Here is a 21,787-nt window from a genome sequence, read left to right as displayed (position 1 = left end):
CAAAGAAATAAAACAAGTGAAAGCTTAGCTTCCACTCAGGAAAGTTCTTTTTACAATCCGTTAGCCTTTGAGAAGCAGTTAAAGGCCAGTTGCCAATATGCATCTTTCTCTTTCTTGCCTAATATTCTCTGTCCCTATTTTTCCCTCACTTAGGAGCATGCCACGTATTTGGGGAAATTCTGCTTTGTTATATTATTATAAGACTTCTAAGGAATGCTTAAGAAATCAAGTTTATCCAAATATGTGTCACAATGATGTTTTAACAGCCTTTGCTGTCATAATATTACAAGCATTTTCAATTGTAACAGATGCTTTACCGCAACCTGGCCAGTTATCACGCCAGGAGAAGATATTTAGGGGTAAACTGCAACTCATACATACTTTAAGTTAAATAATCAAGCACAGAGTTTAAAAAAGAATGTGTCAACTTTTTACTTACATAAATCAGATGACAAATCTAGCTTGCATTGGGAAATGTGTGCTTTAGGAAAACATAGCTACTTGTTTTTCTGTTTGGTGTCATGGTATGTGTGTCTAGGTTGTTTTTCTACACCATTGTTTAATTTCAGACAGAAGTGCTCTGGCTTGGTCTTAAGAAACATCTTACTGGTGGGAGTTAGGGTACGTTTTATTCCTAATTTTCCTTATATACTTTTTGAAGTGTCCACACTCATCTGTTCTGCTTCTTGGAAGTAACATATTGACCTAGAATCTTCCTGAGACTACTCTTTTTTTCAAGGTGCCAGTTGTTCAGACCATCAACCCATGAGTTATTTGGCCCCATCCTTGAATGTGCTGATGAAATAGCTGTTACTAGCTCAAGTCTCCCTGTGCCTAAAAAAAATCCAAGCACGAAATGAGGATTTTTGTTTCTCATTCCAAATGAAAACCTTAAGAAATCAAACCAACACTCTCTGCTTTTCTCATGAAGATAGTTACATGATCTATTTTCATTTTTCTGATCTGCTTCAAGTCAAGGACATATACACAGAAGTGCCCGTAGCTCTCCACATGTTTAAGAGATCGTAGAGATTGTGTGGGAGCAAGGCTGAACCACTTTACAGCAAGATGTAGATTTATGGTGGGAATATGGTTTTCATTTTGCTTGTCTTTCCATTATTTTAGAATGGAGTATTTGAATGCAATTATAAATGTAACCTGCAAGTCTTAGAAACACTATGTCTTTTTTAAGGTGATTAGGAGCAGGTCTATTGTGATAAATAGAGGTTACTGATAATTTTAAAAGTTATTATTTTTTGAATTTTCTCTAGGCCTGTGAAGTATATAAAGAAAATATGACACTAAAAAGCCAGGTTGCTGCTCATCAAGAAGCCATCAATGCCCATGAGATTGAATCCAAAGCTAACAGAGAAACTATCATGAGGCTTGTTTCAGAAATGACCAAAGAGCAAAAAAAGGCAGCAGGATACTATCAAGACATGGAAGAACTTAGAAAGGTAGGTAGTAACATGATGTGCATGTTTACCATGTTTACAGATACTTTCCAGTAATTTCAAATGATTTTTCAGTAAAAGTTGTATTATAAAAAGTATTTTTGACAAAATTTCAAGGGCTAGGATCTCTACTAAAAAGACAACATTTTTCTATGATTACCGTCTATGTTTTTAAATCTTGAAAATATACAGAGATTAAATGTTAACAAAATTGAAGAGGGATCTTCTTGAGATTTGATATCTTCTGCTGACACTTGCAATGATATTTTTGCTTCTTTTGCACAGTTACAGGCTTTGTTGCTTGCAAAAACATGTAATATCACAGAAGCTTTTTTAAAACAGTGTAAATGTTATCAAGCACCTCTGAGACATAAGAATGGCATAAGGAAAAATGTTCTTTTAAATAGTATTTATGGGATATCACTAGTTTTCTAAAGGTTATTCTACTCCACTTCTTTGAAAATTCTAGTAAGAAACTGAAAGGAATTAATAAAACAGTATTTTATTCTTTTCACTTAAGCAAGTGGAAGTGTCTTGGTTACAGACACTAAGTTATTTGCTTTGCTGTGTAATAATCTCCTGCTGCATGTCTGTAGATACTCAGCTTTAGATATTCATAGACAAGTTCATAGGCATGGCTCCTGCAGGAAAACACTGCTTTGTTCTGGGGAACCTGTGGAGGAAATCTGTGCAGGAATGACACTGAAGTGAGAAATACAGGTAAAGCTGTAAGTCAAGAATTCAGCAAGTTTACCTAGGTACAGTTTGGAAAAGGTAAGAGTAAGTGAGCATTCCAGAGAACTCCTCATGAAGAAGTCTGGTACTCTGCACAGAATGGGCAGAGTGTGAGCTCTTGTAGCAGTTTTCCTGATGCAGCAATTCCTCACTTTGAGCAATAACTATATAAAGGGAGCAGTTTACTGAAATGTAATGAAGATTTTCCTGCAGGTAACAGAGCAGTGTGATGAAAGTTGATGGGCAGAAGTTAAGAAAATAATAAGCTGCTGATTTATGTAGCTGAGCTTGGAATAGAGATTTAAACATAAATAGAACCACGTGCAACTAAGTTCTCAAAGTTAATATGATCCCTCCTGTATTACCCTTTTCCTGAACAAAAGGCCACCAGCAAAAACTTGAAATGATGAAGTGTTCTGCTTCATTTGTAGGCATGATACTTAAGAGATGAGAAATACCTCATGAAATGCCTTAGGGAAGAAAGATTTTGTTATGGAGAAGATAAATATTAAGTACCAGGAGGCTTCTAAATCTTATTTGTGAAAACACCTCTAACCAAGCTAAGTTACACATTCAATCCAAGATTAAAGTTAGAGTGAGAGAACCTGTACTGAGAACCTAAACAGGTCCTTTCTGGCCATTCTTTAAACACAAACTTATGTTCGAATAAGGGGAAATTGTAGTATACTTAGTAGGTAAACCAGAATAAGGCTTTTTATTCTTCTTTATTCTTCCTTTCTTCTCCATTTTTAATTCAATCATATCTCCCTGAATTAGCTTTACAGTGTTAAATCCAGCATTCCCCCCCCGTTGCTTATAAATTCATTTGTCTCTTTCTGTCTTAAAGGTAGAATTAATCTTCCCCACCTATTCTGACTTGAATGCATTTTCCATGAACGTGGCTTATCTGATATTGAATACATTATTTCTCATGAGACCTTGCCAAGGGACAATAGCCATAAGCGCTGAGGAACCAAAGGGAAAACAGGAATTGTTATAGTTCTATTCTTTCAGTCTTCTAGGGATGGAAACTGTTTTATTTCCTTGCAATGAACACATCAGGCTTTTCGGGTTTTACCTTTAGTTGGGACAGCACTTTTGAAGATCGTAGTATCCGAACTTTCAGGTGCTGTTCAATGTTCATACTGACCTTGCTTAAGCTGATAAGTGAATGTTCTCCATTCAAGACATTTGTCGAAGAAGATTGTTCTGTGCTATAAAACTTTCAGTGTCACTTCTACTTATTCTATAAATGGAGTGTATGTATTTTTCAGGTTTAGGCATCCACAGGCTCGCAATTACTTATTTCATACCTTGTTCTTTTGATTCAGTTGTGTTTGTCTGCAGATGTTCACAGTTTGAAACGTAACTATGTTTCAAACTGAGGTAGGCTCCCCGGTACCAGCAAACTACATTTGCACTGTTTCTCTGAAGAGAAAAACAGAGACTGGTGCAGACTGTAATTGAAATAAACCACACTTTACTCTTTGCTGTAATTACTGTAATGTTTCTCAACAAAGGTGGGAATTTTCTATTAATAGGACTTGTTTAGAATACAAAAGAGAAAATGGCAAGGAATCATGCCAACATTTGTTTCCAAGAGGGTTTTAAAATGGCTTTAGAAATGGGTAGTAACAAATAATTACCTAAATGACAGGGTTTGTTTTGGTTTGTTTTCATTTATGTGTTTAGCTGTTTGTCTCTTTGAAGCTATTTAAAAATTTTCATATTTTTAGTATGGTATGTTTACATTTTATTTCCAAGGGTGCCTCCCAGACTCCTTTCTGTCCATCCTCACTGCCGAGCTCTATGATATTTCCCAGATTTACTGCTTGATTAACAGGTATTCCATTAGTACAACTGGTTTACTGTGCTCCAATGCTTTAAAACCAATACTATTCTTTAATACCAATAAAAGCAATCCTAGCTGATACCAATCCAGTTATTGAGCCTCCCCTTGGAAACTGAAACTTCTAAAGAAATTTAACTATTCATTTAAATATGCCATCAAGTTGTCTAGTTTGTCTTGTGTGAAGCAATATTCCTTCCTTTTCTACCTATCAGTCGGATAATACTGGAATGGATGAGGACATCTATACTCCTTGCTGCGCCTTGGCTTGACTGCAGATTTTATCCTAATCACTCTTAATGCTACTATCCTGGAGGCTGGTTATTTTTCTACATCCTAAACTGAGTCTTGGCTCATCAGATGAGAGAGAGAAAATTAATCTTAAAAGGTCTGAGCTTCATATGAAAGTATTGTAGCTGTCAGAGACTAAATATGGACCATGACACAAAATAATATTTTTTAAGATGAAATTGATATTTGTGCATTTGCGCTTTAATCTCTTTTAACTTTTTCCATTTATTTTTTTGTTCTCACCCTTCTTCCCCAATCACTATTTCTGTACATAAATAATCTTGTCACATTCACCAAATATTAATTCTATTCTTAACAGTGTGTGTAAAGGCTTTTTGTGTATTCATGCTTTTTCTTCTGACATAGGGTAACTTTAACTTTGTTTGTGTTACATTTTCTTCACTAGTGGGTTTCTAAGTCTCATTTTCTGAATGAAAACGTAATTTAGCAATTGTTTTACAACCCCAAATGATGTTGAACCTGCAAGTTTCATTCATGTATTACTCTTGCAGGTCACTGTGTAAGGTTAATCCACAGTACAATCACAGCATCTTTGGGGCTTTCATTAATTACAGTGGGAATTCTCCTGGTGTCCCCAGCCCCATATGAACAATACGGGTCCCAATGCCTCCAGCTGCAACACTAACTTCTGACTTGCTGCCTGCTTGGGGGAGTTCTAAAAGCTTTTAAAAGTCTGTTTTAATCTTTCATGTGTCTTAGGATCTTGACAGTGCTAAAACAGCAAGACAAACTTTGGAGACTGAGATCAGCAGCCTCCAAGACAAACTGGCTGCTAGCCAGAAAGCTTGGGAAGCCTCACGAGAAGAGCTGCACAATCTGAAGAGATCTTCCAGCGAGCTAGATGGAAGCTTGAGGAACAGCCGAGAAGAGGCCAGGACTGCGCGGAACTCGTTGGTTTCTTTGAAAGACCAAATTGCTGCCCTGCTCAGCAGTAGGTCTGCAATAGTTAAACCTTGTGAGAAGGCCATTTTGGAGAGGATCCAAGAAATAAACTGCAGGGAGAAGAGTAAAGAATTAGTAAGTGAACAACTGCTAGATTTTCCTGAGATTTTATTGTTCTGTTTAGCTCTTTTCTACTCTCTTTATCTACGTGTTGTTTCATTTTGCTTAGATTTTGAAGTTGAGTACCTGTAATTTGCTTATCTGATTTCATATTATTAGGCCAAGAACATACATATATCTATATATATATTTTACATAGGAAGAGATCAGGAATGAAATAAATAACAAATACGAAGAAAAGGCAAGGAATGTTTTTTAGTTAAAACTTTGAAACTTGGTTTCAGTGCCTCTTAGCAGACCTCACAAGTGGCAGCATTGCCACTACCATTTAGATGAGCCTCTTGGCAAGTAAGGATTTTCTGCTGTGATAGAGACTTCAAGGATTGGACCATTTCTCAGAATTGCGTCTCAGGGACGGCTGCCCTGGGCAACTGCTTTCCCTCTAGGCCTCAAAGCCTGCACCTAGAGAAACGTGGCTTTGCGCTTCCACTTGAACATTGTTGACACTGCAGTGTTCACCTTTTAGGAGAAAGGTTGATATGGACTTGGTTTGTGAGCACAGCGTTGTCAGAAGGCACTGTTATTTAATTAAAAAGTGACACATTACATCAAAAGTTCCTTCTGCTAAAAAGCAACTTCTGTGTCCTTACCAGATTTATGATTCGAGCATCTTCCACTGATGTGATACTAGTTAAGGTTAGCAAAAATTGTATATTTTGGTTCTGTCCATGATTTAAAACATCTCTTGATGCTCTCCTAAACCTTAGTTTGAGAGATTGTGGAGCAAATTTCAGTGAAAACAGTTTTTGTGAAAATGTTTAACATCTTTACAGTTTTGCCAGTGTGTCATGGAGCATTGTAGTCAAAGTGCTTCAGAACTGAAATCTAATGACAATTATTCATATGTGTTTGTACTGTTGGCTGTGTAGCATACAGTGCATGTGGCTCAGAGGTTGCTTAGTTTGAGAGCTACTGAGAAAGGGAAATTTAAGTCAACAGGCAAAGGGTTTTGCTGGGATATGATTTTAGGCGGCCTTCATCTTCTGTAAGGCTCAGCTGTGGCTGTGTTTGCTTGTTTACTAGTATGTGCATTTTTACATACTGCTTGTTTCAGTTTTTATTGTTCCTGATCATTATCCTGCACAAGATTTACAATATTGGGTTACTTGTTTGATCATTTGGTAAACTGCTAGTATGGGGGAGATTCAAGCTGAGTCTTTATTTCATTGCATGTGCAACCATTTTTCCACTTTCTCAAGGAATGTGTCTGGCTCTGCAAGCAAGAGCATTGCTTTGAAAAGTCATGTTCTGTTACATGGAACTACTACAAACTATATAAATAGCTATTCTTCCTGGACATGCGCAGTAATAATAAGTTTCATTTTTTTTTCCTCCGAACAAGCATCAGTATTCCCAATTTAGAGGTAAAGAAATGGAAGTTCCAGAAAACTGGTAGTTTTCCCATAGGATGATAAGAACTTATTTGGTTGCTGTGCTGCAACCTCTCACTCCCACAGAAAGAACTGTTGGCTCTTACTGCAATTTTGGCCTGAAAATTTGATACATCCATTTTTCAACATTTTTGTTCTCAAAATCAAATATATATCCTTAAAAAAATGATAATAAAACAATTTCTAACACAGAGCAAGTGTCAGCTTTAACTTGTTGCTGCTTAAATCTGTGCTGTGGAACCAGGGTTCTGGTTTTGTGTTTGCTGCTTTTAATTAGTTTATTTTTAAATAGTAGAAGGGCAGATATATCAGATATGTTTAGCACACCATTGCTGCCTCTGCCAGCAATGCAGCAAATACAGCACTTACATGCTGATACATAATATTCTCCAGAATGCCAGACCATCAGTTTGTTGCTCAGGAAGTTCCAGAACAATAAATATAATCTTCAAGTGCAATGTTTTGGGGTGAATTTAGTCCTTGATAAATTAAGTGATGTTTAGTGTTTTACTGCTCTGACTCAAAGGTCTGGAAAAATTTGTCTGCATTGTCCTGAAGTGAACTGCATTACTAAAACATCGCTGGCATCTCTTCTCAGAAGCGTTTCTATATTAAAATCAAGGGCTTTGAAATAAATAAGCTAAAATGCCAATATCACGCACCTGAGTGCAGTGCTAATAAAACACTGAACGCGTCATCCAAAGAGTTGTTTTGCAATCAGCTGTTTTTCTTTCTGAAGTCAGAATTAAAAGCAGTTTCTAAGACTCCTAAGAGCAAGATATGTATGTGTTGGTACTACCTTCTTGATCAGAGTCCCATTGCATTTTTTGGTGAATTTCTTTGCAGGACTTGGGTATAATATTGTGACTTAGGATATGTGTGTTATTCTGTTCTAAGATATGTATGCTATACTATAGGTCAATTATCAAAAAGATTAATTTTCTTCAGATATATATTAGAGGAAGGTTTTCTCACAAACTTTCCAGTAAACTACCAAGCCTGATGGAAAACAATTTCAAATCAGAATCAGAAATTTCTTGGCAGGGTAAATCAGCCTATGCTGGCATTTGTGCCCAGGCTGTCTTGTTTCAGGCTGAACTCCAGCAATGCCAACCCAGCTAGGTTTGAATCCAACAGCCAAGTGCCTTTCTGTTGGAGATAAAGGTTTTGCTAATGAATGACCATTTTGGGGATGGCGGCTTACTCTGCCACTACTCTAGGAGTTTAATTTATAGTATCACCTGTACAGAGCTCAAGAACTCAACTGCCACCACCAAACCGGGGTCCTGTTAGGTATGTTTGGCTCATGTGGCATGCATGTGGCATGCATCTGTCAGAGCTATGGAAAGTTTTAATTTAAAAGTGCATCTGAGAAATGTATTAATTGCAATTCTTTGTTGTGATTCTGTAAAACAGATTTTCTGTGAAATCCCAAATGTTCTTGAAGATTAGATTCCCTAATTGTGGTGCTTTTAGTATCTGAAGGGCCCCAGAGTTATTCATGGCCTGCATATTAGACATTAACACTATCAAAAATTGTAATTTGATTCCAAAAAAATGAGCATTTACAATGACAATGTCTGGTGATAAATATTTTATTGCAGGATTAAGATACAGGATTTGAACTGTTGTCCTAAAAATCTTTTCAGCAGCTATAATAACTTGTGCATCATCTGAATATGGCTGGGCAGCCTGTAGATGTTTTTGGCATTTGTAATTTATACATGTCAGCACAGTCCATGGGGACGTGGAGGCCAAGGCAGGCAAATGGTAGGAGCCCCTACAAAGCCCAGCCACAGTTTGAGCTGGTTGGGTTCAGTCCTTCCTGTTTGATGTTAGATTTGTGACAGGAAATTAAATTATGACTGAAACTGCCAGTCGACCTGCCCAGCTGATGTGAAAGAAGAGCAGCTGATCGACTCTGAAATTGTCTTAATCGCATCAGTTTCCAGATGTGTATATTGCTATAACAGACTCCTAAATGCCAAAATTGTTTAGCCTCTCCCACTGAAATCTCCTATTGCTGTTTTTGTCAGAATTCTTAGTGACTTTAAGTGCAATGCAATGAACACTCTACTTCCAGGATCTACCTTTTCCTTTGCTGCCATAAGAGCTCTGTGTAGAACTAACATCATCTTGTTGTGCCCACACGTGCACTTGTGCGCGTGTTGCGAGGGCCGATCCATCTGCATAGCACTGGGAGCACGGCAGCTGAGGCTGTGTGTCTGCTGCTTTTTGTATATTTTTTTCAAACAAGAAGAAATGGAAAATAATTTGACAAATAAAGTTAGTGCAAAATAATACAGATAGTGACTTAGGGCTTACCAGTGACTGAAAAATAAGGCAACTAGAATGTGAGGAATTAGTAGAAATAGAGTGGAGAAGAAAATGAAACATAAGTATGCTGCTGTATGAATCCATGCTGCTGCTACATTCTGAATACCAGACATAATTGTGATAGTCTCATCTCCCACCCCTGAGCCTTTAAAAAGGACAAGAGTGAGCTCAAAGTGTCCAGAGGCTCCCTTACAGGAAAAGACTCAGTAGCGCAAGAAAATTTCAGCTTGGAACGGTGAGTGGGATGCAGTAAAGAGAAACAATGTTGCTCAAATAAGGACAAAGACGAGAGCAGTGGCAACTCTAATGCTTTTTCAGCTGGTGAGGATCTCAAAAACTTTTGTACTCCGTGCACGTGTGTGCATATAAAGCTGGGGAAGTTTAAGATAATGCTTTATAGAACAAGAAGAGTACAGCTTACTGATACTGCAGTAAAAGACCTTTCTAGAAGTATTTGGAATTTCTTGCAAGACAGCTGGCATCCCAGCAAGTTACCAGGTAGCCACTTGAAAACAGGCAACAGGAATTGCCTCTCTTTGCACACTGCCTCATTGCACTGCACAAGTCACTGGCACGGGCAGCTACAGGAGTTCAGAACTGCAGGACCAAAAATACAGACTGGATAAGCCATTGGATAAGGCATGGGTCATAAGGTGCAACCAGATTTCAGGGAATTCCTGGATTGTTGCTCTGAGGCAGAAAACCTGGATGCTCTTGACGACAAACTTGCAGCTTGATGAGTTTGTGGTTACACTTTCTGTGGTAGTTTTTATGTTTATGGTCTTTTAACACTACAGCCTCTATGTGGACTGAAAGTTATTGAAATCTGTGTTTTTTACTGAGTGACAGATCTGATGCAGAAAAGCTTAAGATGATTGTGTGGGAGTTCTTATGGTTTTATTATTGTTTAGTACTTTACACCACTGTAACAGCAGCAGTCACTTCTCAGTGTTTTTCAAGCAGTTTTGGTGCAAACTCTTGTTTGTATTTAATTGCGGTCGAAGTTGGAAACCTTTATGTGCCACTAAAACTATTTGCATGCTTATTGTTTATTTTATTGCCATGAGGCAAACAGATGTTTAAATCGAAGAGACTGTTTGGAGATGAGTATCTGAAAACTGAGTTAAAATGCACAACAAAGAATTATCTAAAAAAATAAGTAAAAGGTAAGAACAGGAGAGAGGGAAAGAAGGAAAAAAGCAATTTTTTGAATAAAAAATAATGATTTAGTATTTGGCAGTGGTATAATCAGATGTTGTCAAGCATTAATTTATAAATGCTTTCCTATTTAAAAATGATTATATTGTGCACCAGCTGCAGGGTTAACAGTGTGGAGCTGCAACTGTTTTCAGAATCATCACATGGTTTCTTGTTACAAGATTTTTATCCTTTTATCTTTACAGAAAAAAAAAAGTTTAGCAAAACATTTTGTTTAACTGTCCTCTAAAAACAAGTGAACAGTTGCGAAAGGCTCTTCTGAGACATGGTTATTCTTGTCTCAGGTCTCATCTATATATCATGGGTATTTTCTAAAATACTCTTATCTATTCTTTCCACTTGACTTTGTGACAGACTGGAGATCATATGGCCTGTTTTTAAAGGAAGCTTGCTGCCTGCCAGCTACTAGTGGCTAGCCTGCGTCTTCAGAGTGTTTGTATCTAAATTAGTTTATATGGAAATAGCTGTTTAAAGATACTTGCTCCATTTAGTTGAGTGACTCTTAGATATAGTTTCTGTTGTTCTTTTAATTGAATGTCTCATGTGTAGCCACTCCTGCCATTATTTTCGCAGTGGTTACATTAGATTTTTCCCTTTTTGCCTGTCCAAATATATGTATTTTAAAGATATTTTTAACCTTATTTTTAATAATTTGATAGTGTGCTTTTCGTATCCAACACTTCTGCACCCACCTTATCCTGTCTCTTGGTTTGTTTGCTCCCTAGGTGGTATCTCAGCTTGAAACTCAAATAGCTAAATTGACTGAGGGTTTGGAAAATCAGACTGCATTGTACCAGGAAGCTCTGGAGAGGAGTAGGAAAGCTGAGAAACTATCTGAGACTCTCCAGGATAAACTGAAACATTTGGAAGAAGAATTGCTGTCTGGACATACGATGCAAGATGCTTTGAAGCTTGAGAAACAAAAAGTAGTTGCACGGTTTATTTACTTCTCTATAAAAGTTGGTAAAACCAGAGATAGTTAATTGTATTGCATTGATCAGCTTGAGTATTACAGTACTGCAAGTAATGTGGATTAGCAAAGTAAAGCATGTGTGACATTTTAATATCTCTGACTAACAGTTTTAATTGGAAAAAGCAGATACACTTCTGATTTTAAAGTCAATTTAATGTGCAGAAAAGAGATGCAAGCGTATCTGTATCAGAAGACCTCTAAGGATTCTCTGATCTAAAAGCTCCTCCATCCTCCTCTAGCATATTATTTGGTCCACATCATCTCAAGGTCCTGCAGCCCTTGATTCCTTTAAAGCCTTACACACCTTACACTAAAGACTTTGGAAAATGACATAACACCTGGAGAACTTAATCAGCCATTCAATACAGCTAAGAACAGCAGCGGGTATGACAAGTACTAGCATGTTACAAAGCCAAGATTAGTGAGGGATCAGGGAGCAATTGTTGAGTTTGCCAAGGACAAACAGCTTGCTGTGGTTTTGCATTAGTTTATAATGCAGCAACTTTTATGAATAAAATATCTACCATGCTGGGAACAACAGGAAATGGATTTTTTTTTCCCTTCTGCTCCCTGTAGGGAAACATGTGGCCTTAGTTTTTTATTTTTTCTAAAGATGTTGCTGCAATAAAGAAATCTTTGCTGTTCTTTTTGCTAATGAACAGCATCAGTGCTTGCTTCTACTGCTTCTGTTTTAAACTTTTTGAACTGGAAGCAGTGTGAAACAAAAAGATCCTCGCCACTTTTATTATAGAAGCACCAGCTGTGGAACTAACCAGGAGGTATTTATTTTTTCATGATTTTCATCTGTTTTTCTTTGGACAAGATTATGAGCAGCAACAGAAATATGTTAGAGCACAGCAAAACCCAGTTTCAGTGCAAAGAAAAAAATAGAAAGGGTAATAAAATCCATGTGTGTTTGCATCAAGCACTCCCTAAATGATCAGAAAATCAGACAAAAATTGTATAAACACAGAAATATGTTGGTAAAGATGAGTATAAAGGACTAGCATGTGTGCAGACAAAAATTGTACCAGGGTGTAAAATGAATGAAAGCTTGGATGTTACGGAATGAAAGATGGGCGATAGAAAAAGATTAAATATACAAGAAGGAAAACTGTAGGGCACAGTACTGACTTGTATTGACACTGCTATGTCTCTTCATACCACATGAAGTCTCCAAGCGTCTCTCCTCTCCAGAGGAGACCACAAAGGCCTCCTCCGGTGTCCCTGGTGTCACTTTTATGCGTGTTACTCGGCCAGAGCTGCCACCACTGGGCTGGCATTTCCAGTGAAGTGAAAAGTCTGTCTCTTCCCACCTCCCTGCCAGAGCCTGGGGTCATGGAGGGGAGCAGAGCCGGGGAAGGGAGCTGTAGCTGTGTAGACGCACACACCTCTAGCAGTCTTCTTACACTAGAGGAGCAAGAGGCAAGCTGGCCTTGTGAAGAAGAGAACTGCACTAGGTCCAGGGACTTATGAGCAAAATAAATTTCAATTGAAAAAGGACCACTGGGGAATTTTCAATTTTATCACAGTGTGTGCCTTATTTCTTGTGGATAATGACTGTTGACTCTATTAATTGTGTGTGTGGGGGGGATTGCTTTAAATTATACTGTGTGTCTTTTATTCTTTTCTCTTTTATTATTCTTTTCTCATTTCTTTTCCCATCTTAGTATCTGAAATTTCTGGAACAACTTAATGATATGATGAAGCTGGACAACATAGCAGTGGAGGTTGGATTTGATATGAATGTGGATGCAATTCTAGCTCGAACAGAGCAGTTAGTGAAACTGGAAGGGGATGCAGTGATTGAAAATAAGACTATGGCATATAGCCTAAGAAGAAAGGTAGGCAGAAAAAGATGTATTCTTACCGTTTGTTGCAAAGATAACCTTGTTATGGTTGTATTTCTGATAGCCTGCTAGAGGCACAAGCCTGAGGCTTCGTTACGTAAAGAGAAGGTAGTAAGCAGTTTGGCAAATTGTGCAAGTGACTGCAGTTAAGACAAGGCTGCCAGTCAGGTGATGCATGATACTGCTTCTCATAACTTCTTTTAAAAAATAGTTATAGAATGCATATTTATACATCTCTATTTTTCAGTATAAATGTATAATATATTTTTAGAATGGTTATTGACTTTAAATCTAGAAGGATCTACAGGGAAGGATGGCATCTTGCATCAGCTTCTCTACGATCCAGTATAACATAGGTTGCACTTTGCTAAGTACTTCAATGTTTCTAACAAGAACTTTGCCCCTTTAGGTATCTTCATAATGTGCCCAGGTTGGGTTTAAAAGCACACTGTAGACTTTCTGAAAGTAGCTACCTCTTTAGCAGGGAGGGTATGTGCAAATATCCTTCAGATGTTCCAGAGTAAAGCCTGGCAGTTCAGCTCAGACAGACAGAAAACAGGTAGTTCCCTGCGCACCAAAATTATAAAATTAGGCTGCTGGCCTTTGTTTTGCAGGAGTACATGGTGAATGCTTTCTTATTCTGTGTGCTGAGTCTGCTTCTTACACACTGCCTTTAATAAACTGCTTAGAGATGGGAATATTCTAACTATGACCACTGAAGCCACTGACTGCTTAATGAATATGCCTTTAACCTCTTGCATTTGACAAGTGCAAATCTCAGATGCTACATGATCTGCAGCTATTCTAACAGAATGGGTGTCTGTATGTAAATGTGCTCTAAAAGTTGGTGCACAGACTTAAGGACAGAGAAGTACAATGAGTTACTAAGAAGAGGTATCAAGTTAATGTTTTCATACACACTAGATGTGTATATATAGTTTGTATATGTTTATGCATATGCATATATTTATACTCCTTTATATAGTTTTCAAAAGAGGATTTGGGAGTTCAGGTTAAACATACAACAAGGGAAATAAATTTTCATAACAACATGTGTAGGAGTTTATTCAGTTCTCTGTCATTGTCTTTTACAAATGATGTTTTAAATATCCTTGTGGTTTTAAAACTAGTTGAAGACTCAGAAAGAAAAACTTGAAAGTAAAGAGTTGCACATAAATCTTCTGCGGCAAAAAATATCCCAGCTGGAGGAAGAAAAGCAAGTAAGGACAGTCTTAGCCGTGGAGCGGGATGAGGCCAATCTCACTGTCAGAAAGTTACATAAAGTGATCGAAAGGTTACAGCAGCAGCTTGATCTGGCAAAGGAAGCTAATATTGATCTCAAAGCCAAGCTGTCTGAAACCAATGAACTTAAGGTGAGTTAAAAGGTTACACTTGTGCTTCTACCCATTTTTCTTTTCCAGTTGAATACAACTGAAGTTCATTCTCAATTAAAGTGTTCATAGAGAATTGCTCAAATACATCTAGTTTGGGAAAACAAGTATATTATTACATTGTTTTGGATATTTTGCAGTCCTCCCTGGTACAGTAAATGGCATATGTAAAGCGCAGGATAAATCTTCAAATTTACAAGAAAAATGTGATCCCTCCTTCTAGCCTCAGCATGGCTGTAATCTTTGGCTTTCCTATACATAGCTCATGTGGGGAGACATTATTTTCCACATAAAATATGCGAGATGCTAAATTATCTTTTTTATGTGTGTATATTACCTTGTACTAGTAATAAACTCTCCACTTTAACTCAGGTGGAAACAAGTAGTTTGCAATCATAGCTTGCAACTACTGGAAATAGGGAAGATTTTCATTTTACGTGACTCTGTGTCTTATGGCTGATTGACTGAAGTAGGTGCAAGTTCCAACAAAGCAACCTAGCACAACATTTGGCAGCACTCACACTGATTTTTCCAGTGGCTAGCAGAGAATGAACTCACACTGCAGGCTTTTGTATGTTCAATTACCTCTTCTTTTCATGAAAGCCAGTAGAAAATTAGCTATCTTTGGAACACCACTGTCTGTAAATTCAGTTGAAATTGGCCAATATGCTTCAACAACTTTTCAGTTCACATTTCTGTGTGATTTCCTTAATTCACACTGCAGAAGCAGGATAGTAATAGATAGTAATGTCATTTTGTTAATATGAAAATTACAACATTAAAATGTGTGTTCTTAGCTATTTTTGTTATTTGTTCTTAGATGAAAATATATGAAGGATTTAACATTTATTATTGTAGATCAAAACTTTGGAGCAGAGCAGAACAATAGAAGAACTTAATCAGTCTCAAGGCAAACTGCAAAGAATGAAACAAAAGGCTGAGAAACAACTTACCTCTGTCAAATCAGAACTTCATTTAAAAGAGCACGAAGCTAATGAAGATAAAGAAAAGGCCAAAAATATGATGAAAGCACTTTCCAGTGAAATGAAGGTGCTTAAAACAACCCTTGCAGAAGTAGCAAAGAGAGAGAGACAGGTAGGTGTATGCTTGCTTGACAAGTGCTGGGAGTCATTCAGAATGTGCCAGTGTGGTATGCATAGAGCAGCTATCCAGCTGTGCTTAAAACTTGTGTGGGCATTCACAAATGAGGAAATACCAGCTCAGACTAAAGCAGCAATCTGAGCTAAAGCAACAAGCATGACTCTGAGAGGTAAAGTGCTTCAAGTTATACATGCAGTACAACGAAAGATAAATCTATGCCTTGTTGTGTTTGTGCACTGCAACATACTCGGTTTACATCCCATTTTGGAGAAGGTGGATAAAAAATTATTTAGAATACATTTGGATCCATTTGTTTTAAGATATAATTTTTCATATTTCTTAGATGCAAAACTTACTTGCATATTGCCATGCATACACCATGAATTCAAAGAACACAATGTGTTTCTGGGTTAATAACAAAAAAAAATCAAAATATTAACTGATAATTCACCAGAGTCCACGACCATCTACATTGCAGGAATCTTTCCTTTGAGCACTTGAATGTGAAACTATTCTGCTAAACAGGGAGAAAAACTCCCTGTAGGTTTGTAAAACCTAAGTCTTGTGCTCCTATATAAAATGTGCCTTTCCCCCTCTTCTCCCCAATCTCAGATTAATTTCTTCAATGGCATTCATCTTTTCTTCTTCTCTTTCTTCTTTACTTCAAATGCTTTTAGTCACTGAAGAAAATCTAGCATGCATCTTTACCTGTGCAGCAAATATTTAATTTTGTCTGTATTGATGTTTGTCTTTTGTTATTCCTCTCCTTTATTTCAAATTGTGACTAGCTTTGAAATATTAACTGCTATTGAAGAAAGCCTTAAATATGGAGTTCTGTGGTGCTTCTATTAGCTGATACTGCTTAAAAAAAACTGTTGTGTTCTTAATATCTATACTGCACTTTTTATAAAGCTGAAATACATTTCTCATCTAATCTTTTTTTCTAGGTTCTTAGTTTTAGTACAAAACTTAGGTGATGTTCATGATATGCATGCAGCAGAGTGATTCAGAATATAAACATTTATTTTACTTCATGTGGGGCACACTGGAATTCTAAAAAGAGTCCAGTGTTCATCTTTTGTTGCTTTTGTTTGTATTTTTTTAGAACTCAGATTGATGTTCCTTGACTTGGCATTTTTGCATCTAAGGGTCTATGTAGAGAGAGTATTTCTCCTTGTAGTCAACAGCTTTGCTGCCTTTTCTTTGAACTACAGCTTTGTCTGTACTGTACTTTATCATCAGCAACCTGGAGTTTTATAAGAGTTATTCCTTTAAAGTGGAAAAACAATCCTCAATTTAGAATTCATATAAGTGGTTGCCTTAAAGGATCTCTTTAAGGGCTGTGTCTTTCCATTTAGGTTACTTGCTGATGAATGTCATTGAATATGTTTATATTATATATTCATATATTGAAAATATTTATTGTCCAATCAGTATAGCTATGACCCACTTTTTCCTTTGGAGGGGATTCCATATATCTTTTAATTTGTGTCTACTCCCTCTGTCAAAATTCTGCCAACTCATTAATCTATTCATCACATAAAAATGAGATTGTCATTCAGCTGGGTATACTCACTTAATTAAGCTGAGCAGTTTAGAATAAGGATAGGGCAGCAGCTGAGTTGGCAGTATGAACAGGGGTTTACAGGAGTCTAATTAATCCAAAGACTGCGTCTTTTCAGGAGGAGTGTCTTTTTTAACATTTAATTTTATTTTACATACCCATTTAAACAAACTCCAGCTCTGCTGCCTGTCTGATATGTCTGTGAACTACAGTTTAAAAAACCTTTAGCTTCCAGCCTTGGTATAGGCACTAGAGAATATACAGGCACTTTTTTTTTTCTGGAAATGAAATAGCTGGGAATACGTTTTCAGACTCCATCAGTGCTATAATCTGTTTTGGTTTCCATATTTCTTTTTCTGAACCGGTTAGACCCTTAGGTGTTGCACCGGGCTGTAGCAAACTGTCTCTGGCAAAGTCTTGGCGGTGAGATTTGGCTTAGTGTCTTGCTTCAGGATGTGGCCTTCATGCTGCAGGGTTTTGCTGGTACTTGCCTTGAGCGCGACAGGGGAGCTGGTGGGGGAGCTGCACACTGGCACCAGAGAGCGGCCTCGGAGCGCTGCCGCCAGCTCCCTCCGGAGCCTCGGGCAGGTCCCACCTGGCCCCAAGGACTCGGGGGTGTCCACGTGGTGGAGCAGGTTTCCCTCTGAATTATGGGGGGTGTCTTCTGCTCCCCAAAGGTTCTTCCAGCTCAGGGCGCAAAGTGCCTGGAGGAAATCTGGGTGCTCAAGACTGAGGCAAAGGTGGCATTAAGCACTTCAGCCTCATCCTTGGTGACAATGTTCTCTGCTGCATCCCATAAAGGATGGAGCCCTCCTTGGCCCTTCCTTGGCCCTCCTCTTCTTGTTAATGGATTTGTAGAGACATTTTTTGTTGTCTTTTACAGCGGTGGACAGATTGAATTCCATGATGAATATGAAGGAGCATTTCAAACTGTGAGGAAAAATTCCCAAATCCTTAGCATCTCAGGTTTTTACTTGTTTTATTGTTTGAAGTATGGCCCAAAAGGCTCTGCTTCCATACTGCTCAGTGTTGAGCAATGGCAGAAGTTCTGATATTTTGCACTTTTAATACAAATGCTTGTGTCATTATGAGTATGTGTGTGCCTATGTTTTTCCAGGTTTTTAATTTGCTTAATATTTAATGTATTAATAACTCTCTTCTGTTTGCTCTTGCAGCTGGCAGATTTCCGAGAGGTGGTCTCACGGATGCTGGGGCTCGATATTACCAGCCTAGCTCTCCCTGACTATGAAATCATTACACGTCTGGAAGGGTTGATTCACTTTCATCAGCACCACTTTTACCCCTGTGTCTGCCTCAAAGATGTGGTGGGGGCACGAGATGAACACCCACAAGGAAATATCTAACTTCTCTACTGAAATATGCATTTGCAAGATCACAGTTTTGGGAAGTATTCTCTAAGAAACGTCAGCTTCACTGAACTCCTTACGCTTTATCCTGGGTGACAGTGTGGAAATAAAGTGGGGACAGTCTCTTTCTCTTACAATAGGGATCTCAGTGCATTTTTATGCACAAGGACTTGGGCCTTAAGGTAGTTGGTTAGAAATTAGAAGACTATCAAAGCTTTAGACAAGTGATTCTTTCTTCATTTATTTTATTTAGCACACTAAATACTGTGGCTAGTACTAAATACTGTGGCTAGTTTACTAAAGAAATACTATTGTGCCAAAACAAATAGTTTATTTTTTTCAGCAGAAATCAATCTTATATCTGGGATAGGTAGAGTTGGTAGAGTTGTGTGTTGCCTTTTGTTATGGTGACTTGGATCTTTCCTTTTAGTTGCTGTGTCCTTTGTACAATTAACTCCTTAGGCAGAAAAAGTTGCAGTTCTTCTGAATTAATAAAAAGTTGTATAAAAACCTTCTTCCACTACTGAAGATGATTGAATAACAGAGTTCTTTAATTTCAGAAATCCTAAAGCAATGATGATGTCCAGAAATACCTTTTAATCACAAAAGCTAAGTGTCTATCACCCATTCTATGTCATGTGAAATGTTTTTTTTTTTTTTTAATTTGAACAATAAATTAGCACATTCTAACAAGATTCTGTGTTTTTAATCCTCTCTTCCTCATTATACATTGTATGTGGATTTATAGAACGATAAGGAAGACTTATCTGTATTTGTAGGAGCTTTCTGGATTTCAAACAGCAAGTGGTACCCCACTCATTTAAATGGTGAGCAAGCTATTTTAAGAAAAAAACAGACTTTTTCAAGAAAGCGTGGTAATTCTGGAATCTAGCTATGGACGACTGAGACCATTATAGATTGGTTTTATTTTGCTTCTCTGAAGCATCATTACTCAGTGAGTTGTTCATAAAAAAAAATGCCAGGCTTTTGCAAAATTAGTGGTTTGAGAGGGTGGTAGATCATATTTTCATGTTCTAATGCTGCTTGGTTTAAAACCATTTTTTTTTTTTTTTTACATTTTATAATATAGCAGTGTTCTTCAAGTAGAGTTTAATTAATCAAATGGAGGAAAACACTAATACAAAATCATATAGACTTAGGAAAGTACCATACTTTCAAAGTATAATAGCAGGTTGAAATGCAAATAATTTCCTAGGTATCCTATATGGATTGGGAATTTGGAGAGTGGAAAAGGATGCCATAATTTTTTAATTCTTCAAGAGAGTGCAAACAATTTCAGCGTGCATTTTGTTGGTGCTATGGGTACATCTGACAGCAGAATCCTTTCCAAATGAAAGGATTATTATGATTATTATAATATTATGATCCTTTCTTCTTCTGCCTGAATTACAAATAAACAACAAAAACTGATTTCTTCATGCACATTAATTATAAACTATACATAAAGTATAGCTTATTATACTTTATGAACACTAAATTAAACTACATTAAGTCCCAACAGTTCATATGCTAAATTCATAACATTAAGAAATAGTCTCTGATAGTTCATAACTTCAAGTAAGTATGTGTGTTTAGCCGTATTTTATGGATAAGTTAGATCATTTCATACTGTTTGAAAAGGGCCTTCAAATCTGCATTCCTGTATCTGGCCACCCTGTGCTGATCCCTGAACCCAGCGACGAAGCTGCAGCCCCGCAGAAGGCAGGAACGAAACCCTGTGCGTTGCTTCACGGAGGCTCTCACAGCACGTAGGCAAAAAAGCTCCTCTACTGTCTGGTGTGTTAAGCCAACAGGGAGTAGAATTGGGATTTTCTAATGTTGGGTTTGCCTTTTTTCTTCCCCTAATACAGGGATCCATAGTTTTTGAAATATTAATGCTAATGCAGTTTGCCAAGGAATATGAACTTTTAGGTGATTGTTAATAATCCCTGTATTTGCTTTTCTTTTGGAAGAGTATATCTTTGTTCATCTAGCTAAAGCAAATAACAAAACAAAACAAAAGTAAAGCAGTATTTTGACATGAACAAAGTTCAGGTGATTTTTGACCCATGCAATTTAATTAACCCCTGAACAAAGTTTAAACTGACTTGCAATCTTTTTTTTTTTAAGTTTTGCTTTATATAGTGTTGAACTTTGTTTTCTTTCTCCCTTCCGCTGGCCCCAAATCCTGGGAAAAGTGGCTTAGTTTAAAAAATATATAAAACTAAAAAAGAAGAGTACTTGAACAAAGATGCATTCAATAGAGGAGAGATTTGATAGAAGTCTCCCCAAAGTATTATGATTGTGTCGGCCGACACCCCTCCGAGTAAATCATTACTTTTACTGGGTTGGTTTGTATTAATATAAAAGGTATGGAATTAAGAGTTCGCTGCTATTTTCTCAATTACTCTTTCATTGTGGTGAAGGAGTCTTCTCTTACCAATAAAATACATCAAAAAAAAAAAAAAAAGTGAAATTATTGTGGTGCCAGTAAAAGACTAGCTTTTTGCTCCAACTAATAAATAAATGTATTCTAATCATTTCTATTGAAGGTCACTGTTTTAATCCATGTTTGGCAATGTTAAAAAAAGCAAAACTCAAGAAACAAAAATATTGCACTAATAGCGAAAAAGCCATGATTTTTTTTTAATATGCAACTGAACTTTTTGACTAGCTAACATATTGTCAATAATATTATCTTCAAAGTACAATTTAGAGCAGTAGAAGCATGATTCATCAATGAAATTTGGTGCAAAACACTTCAAGGCTATGCTGAATTGGAATCTGGAAGAATAAAGACAGATCACAATTTATTACTTCTTACATTATGTTGCATGTACCTTTTGGTTCTTGCTGTATAAAGCAGCTTGCCTTTTTTAAAATTATCATGCCAAATACTTTCTTACGAATGAAAGTGAACAAAAAGAATCCCTTCAGCTGCCCAGGTACTGAATAATTATGTAAGTTAAGATGCAGGCGGGATTATATATAGCCCAAATCATAACCAGGCACATGATCATGGGAATCAGGCACACTAATAATAAAGGCATAGTTCTACAGACAGTCTATAGATTCTCTAGTCACCAAAACTTTTCCATATTAAATAAAAGTACCTTCACCTTGCAGATGCTGGCCATTCCTGCTGATCATCAAAAGCAAAAGAAGCCAAAAAGAAATGAGTGC

General features: G+C 37.2%; 1 protein-coding gene across 1 annotated transcript in view; it reads left to right on the top strand.

Moving 5' to 3' along the window:
- CCDC170 (coiled-coil domain containing 170) overlaps window positions 1-18,613 on the top strand; it is a 36,968-nt gene extending 18,355 nt beyond the window's left edge. Inside the window, 7 exon segments of the mRNA XM_088537028.1 lie at window positions 1,272-1,457; window positions 5,050-5,367; window positions 11,084-11,284; window positions 13,002-13,175; window positions 14,312-14,554; window positions 15,431-15,667; window positions 18,413-18,613. Of these exon segments, the coding sequence (XP_088393154.1) occupies window positions 1,272-1,457; window positions 5,050-5,367; window positions 11,084-11,284; window positions 13,002-13,175; window positions 14,312-14,554; window positions 15,431-15,667; window positions 18,413-18,613 (1,560 nt within the window).
- Window positions 18,614-21,787: the final 3,174 nt, after the last annotated feature.

This window comes from Tinamus guttatus, unplaced genomic scaffold, assembly GCF_059628265.1.
Source record: "Tinamus guttatus ecotype Peru unplaced genomic scaffold, ASM5962826v1 Tinamus_guttatus_pri_ptg000716l, whole genome shotgun sequence".
NCBI classification, from domain to species: Eukaryota; Metazoa; Chordata; class Aves; order Tinamiformes; family Tinamidae; genus Tinamus; species Tinamus guttatus.
The sequence above is the reverse complement of the archived record's forward strand: the minus strand, read 5'-3'. Positions and strand labels throughout refer to the sequence as shown.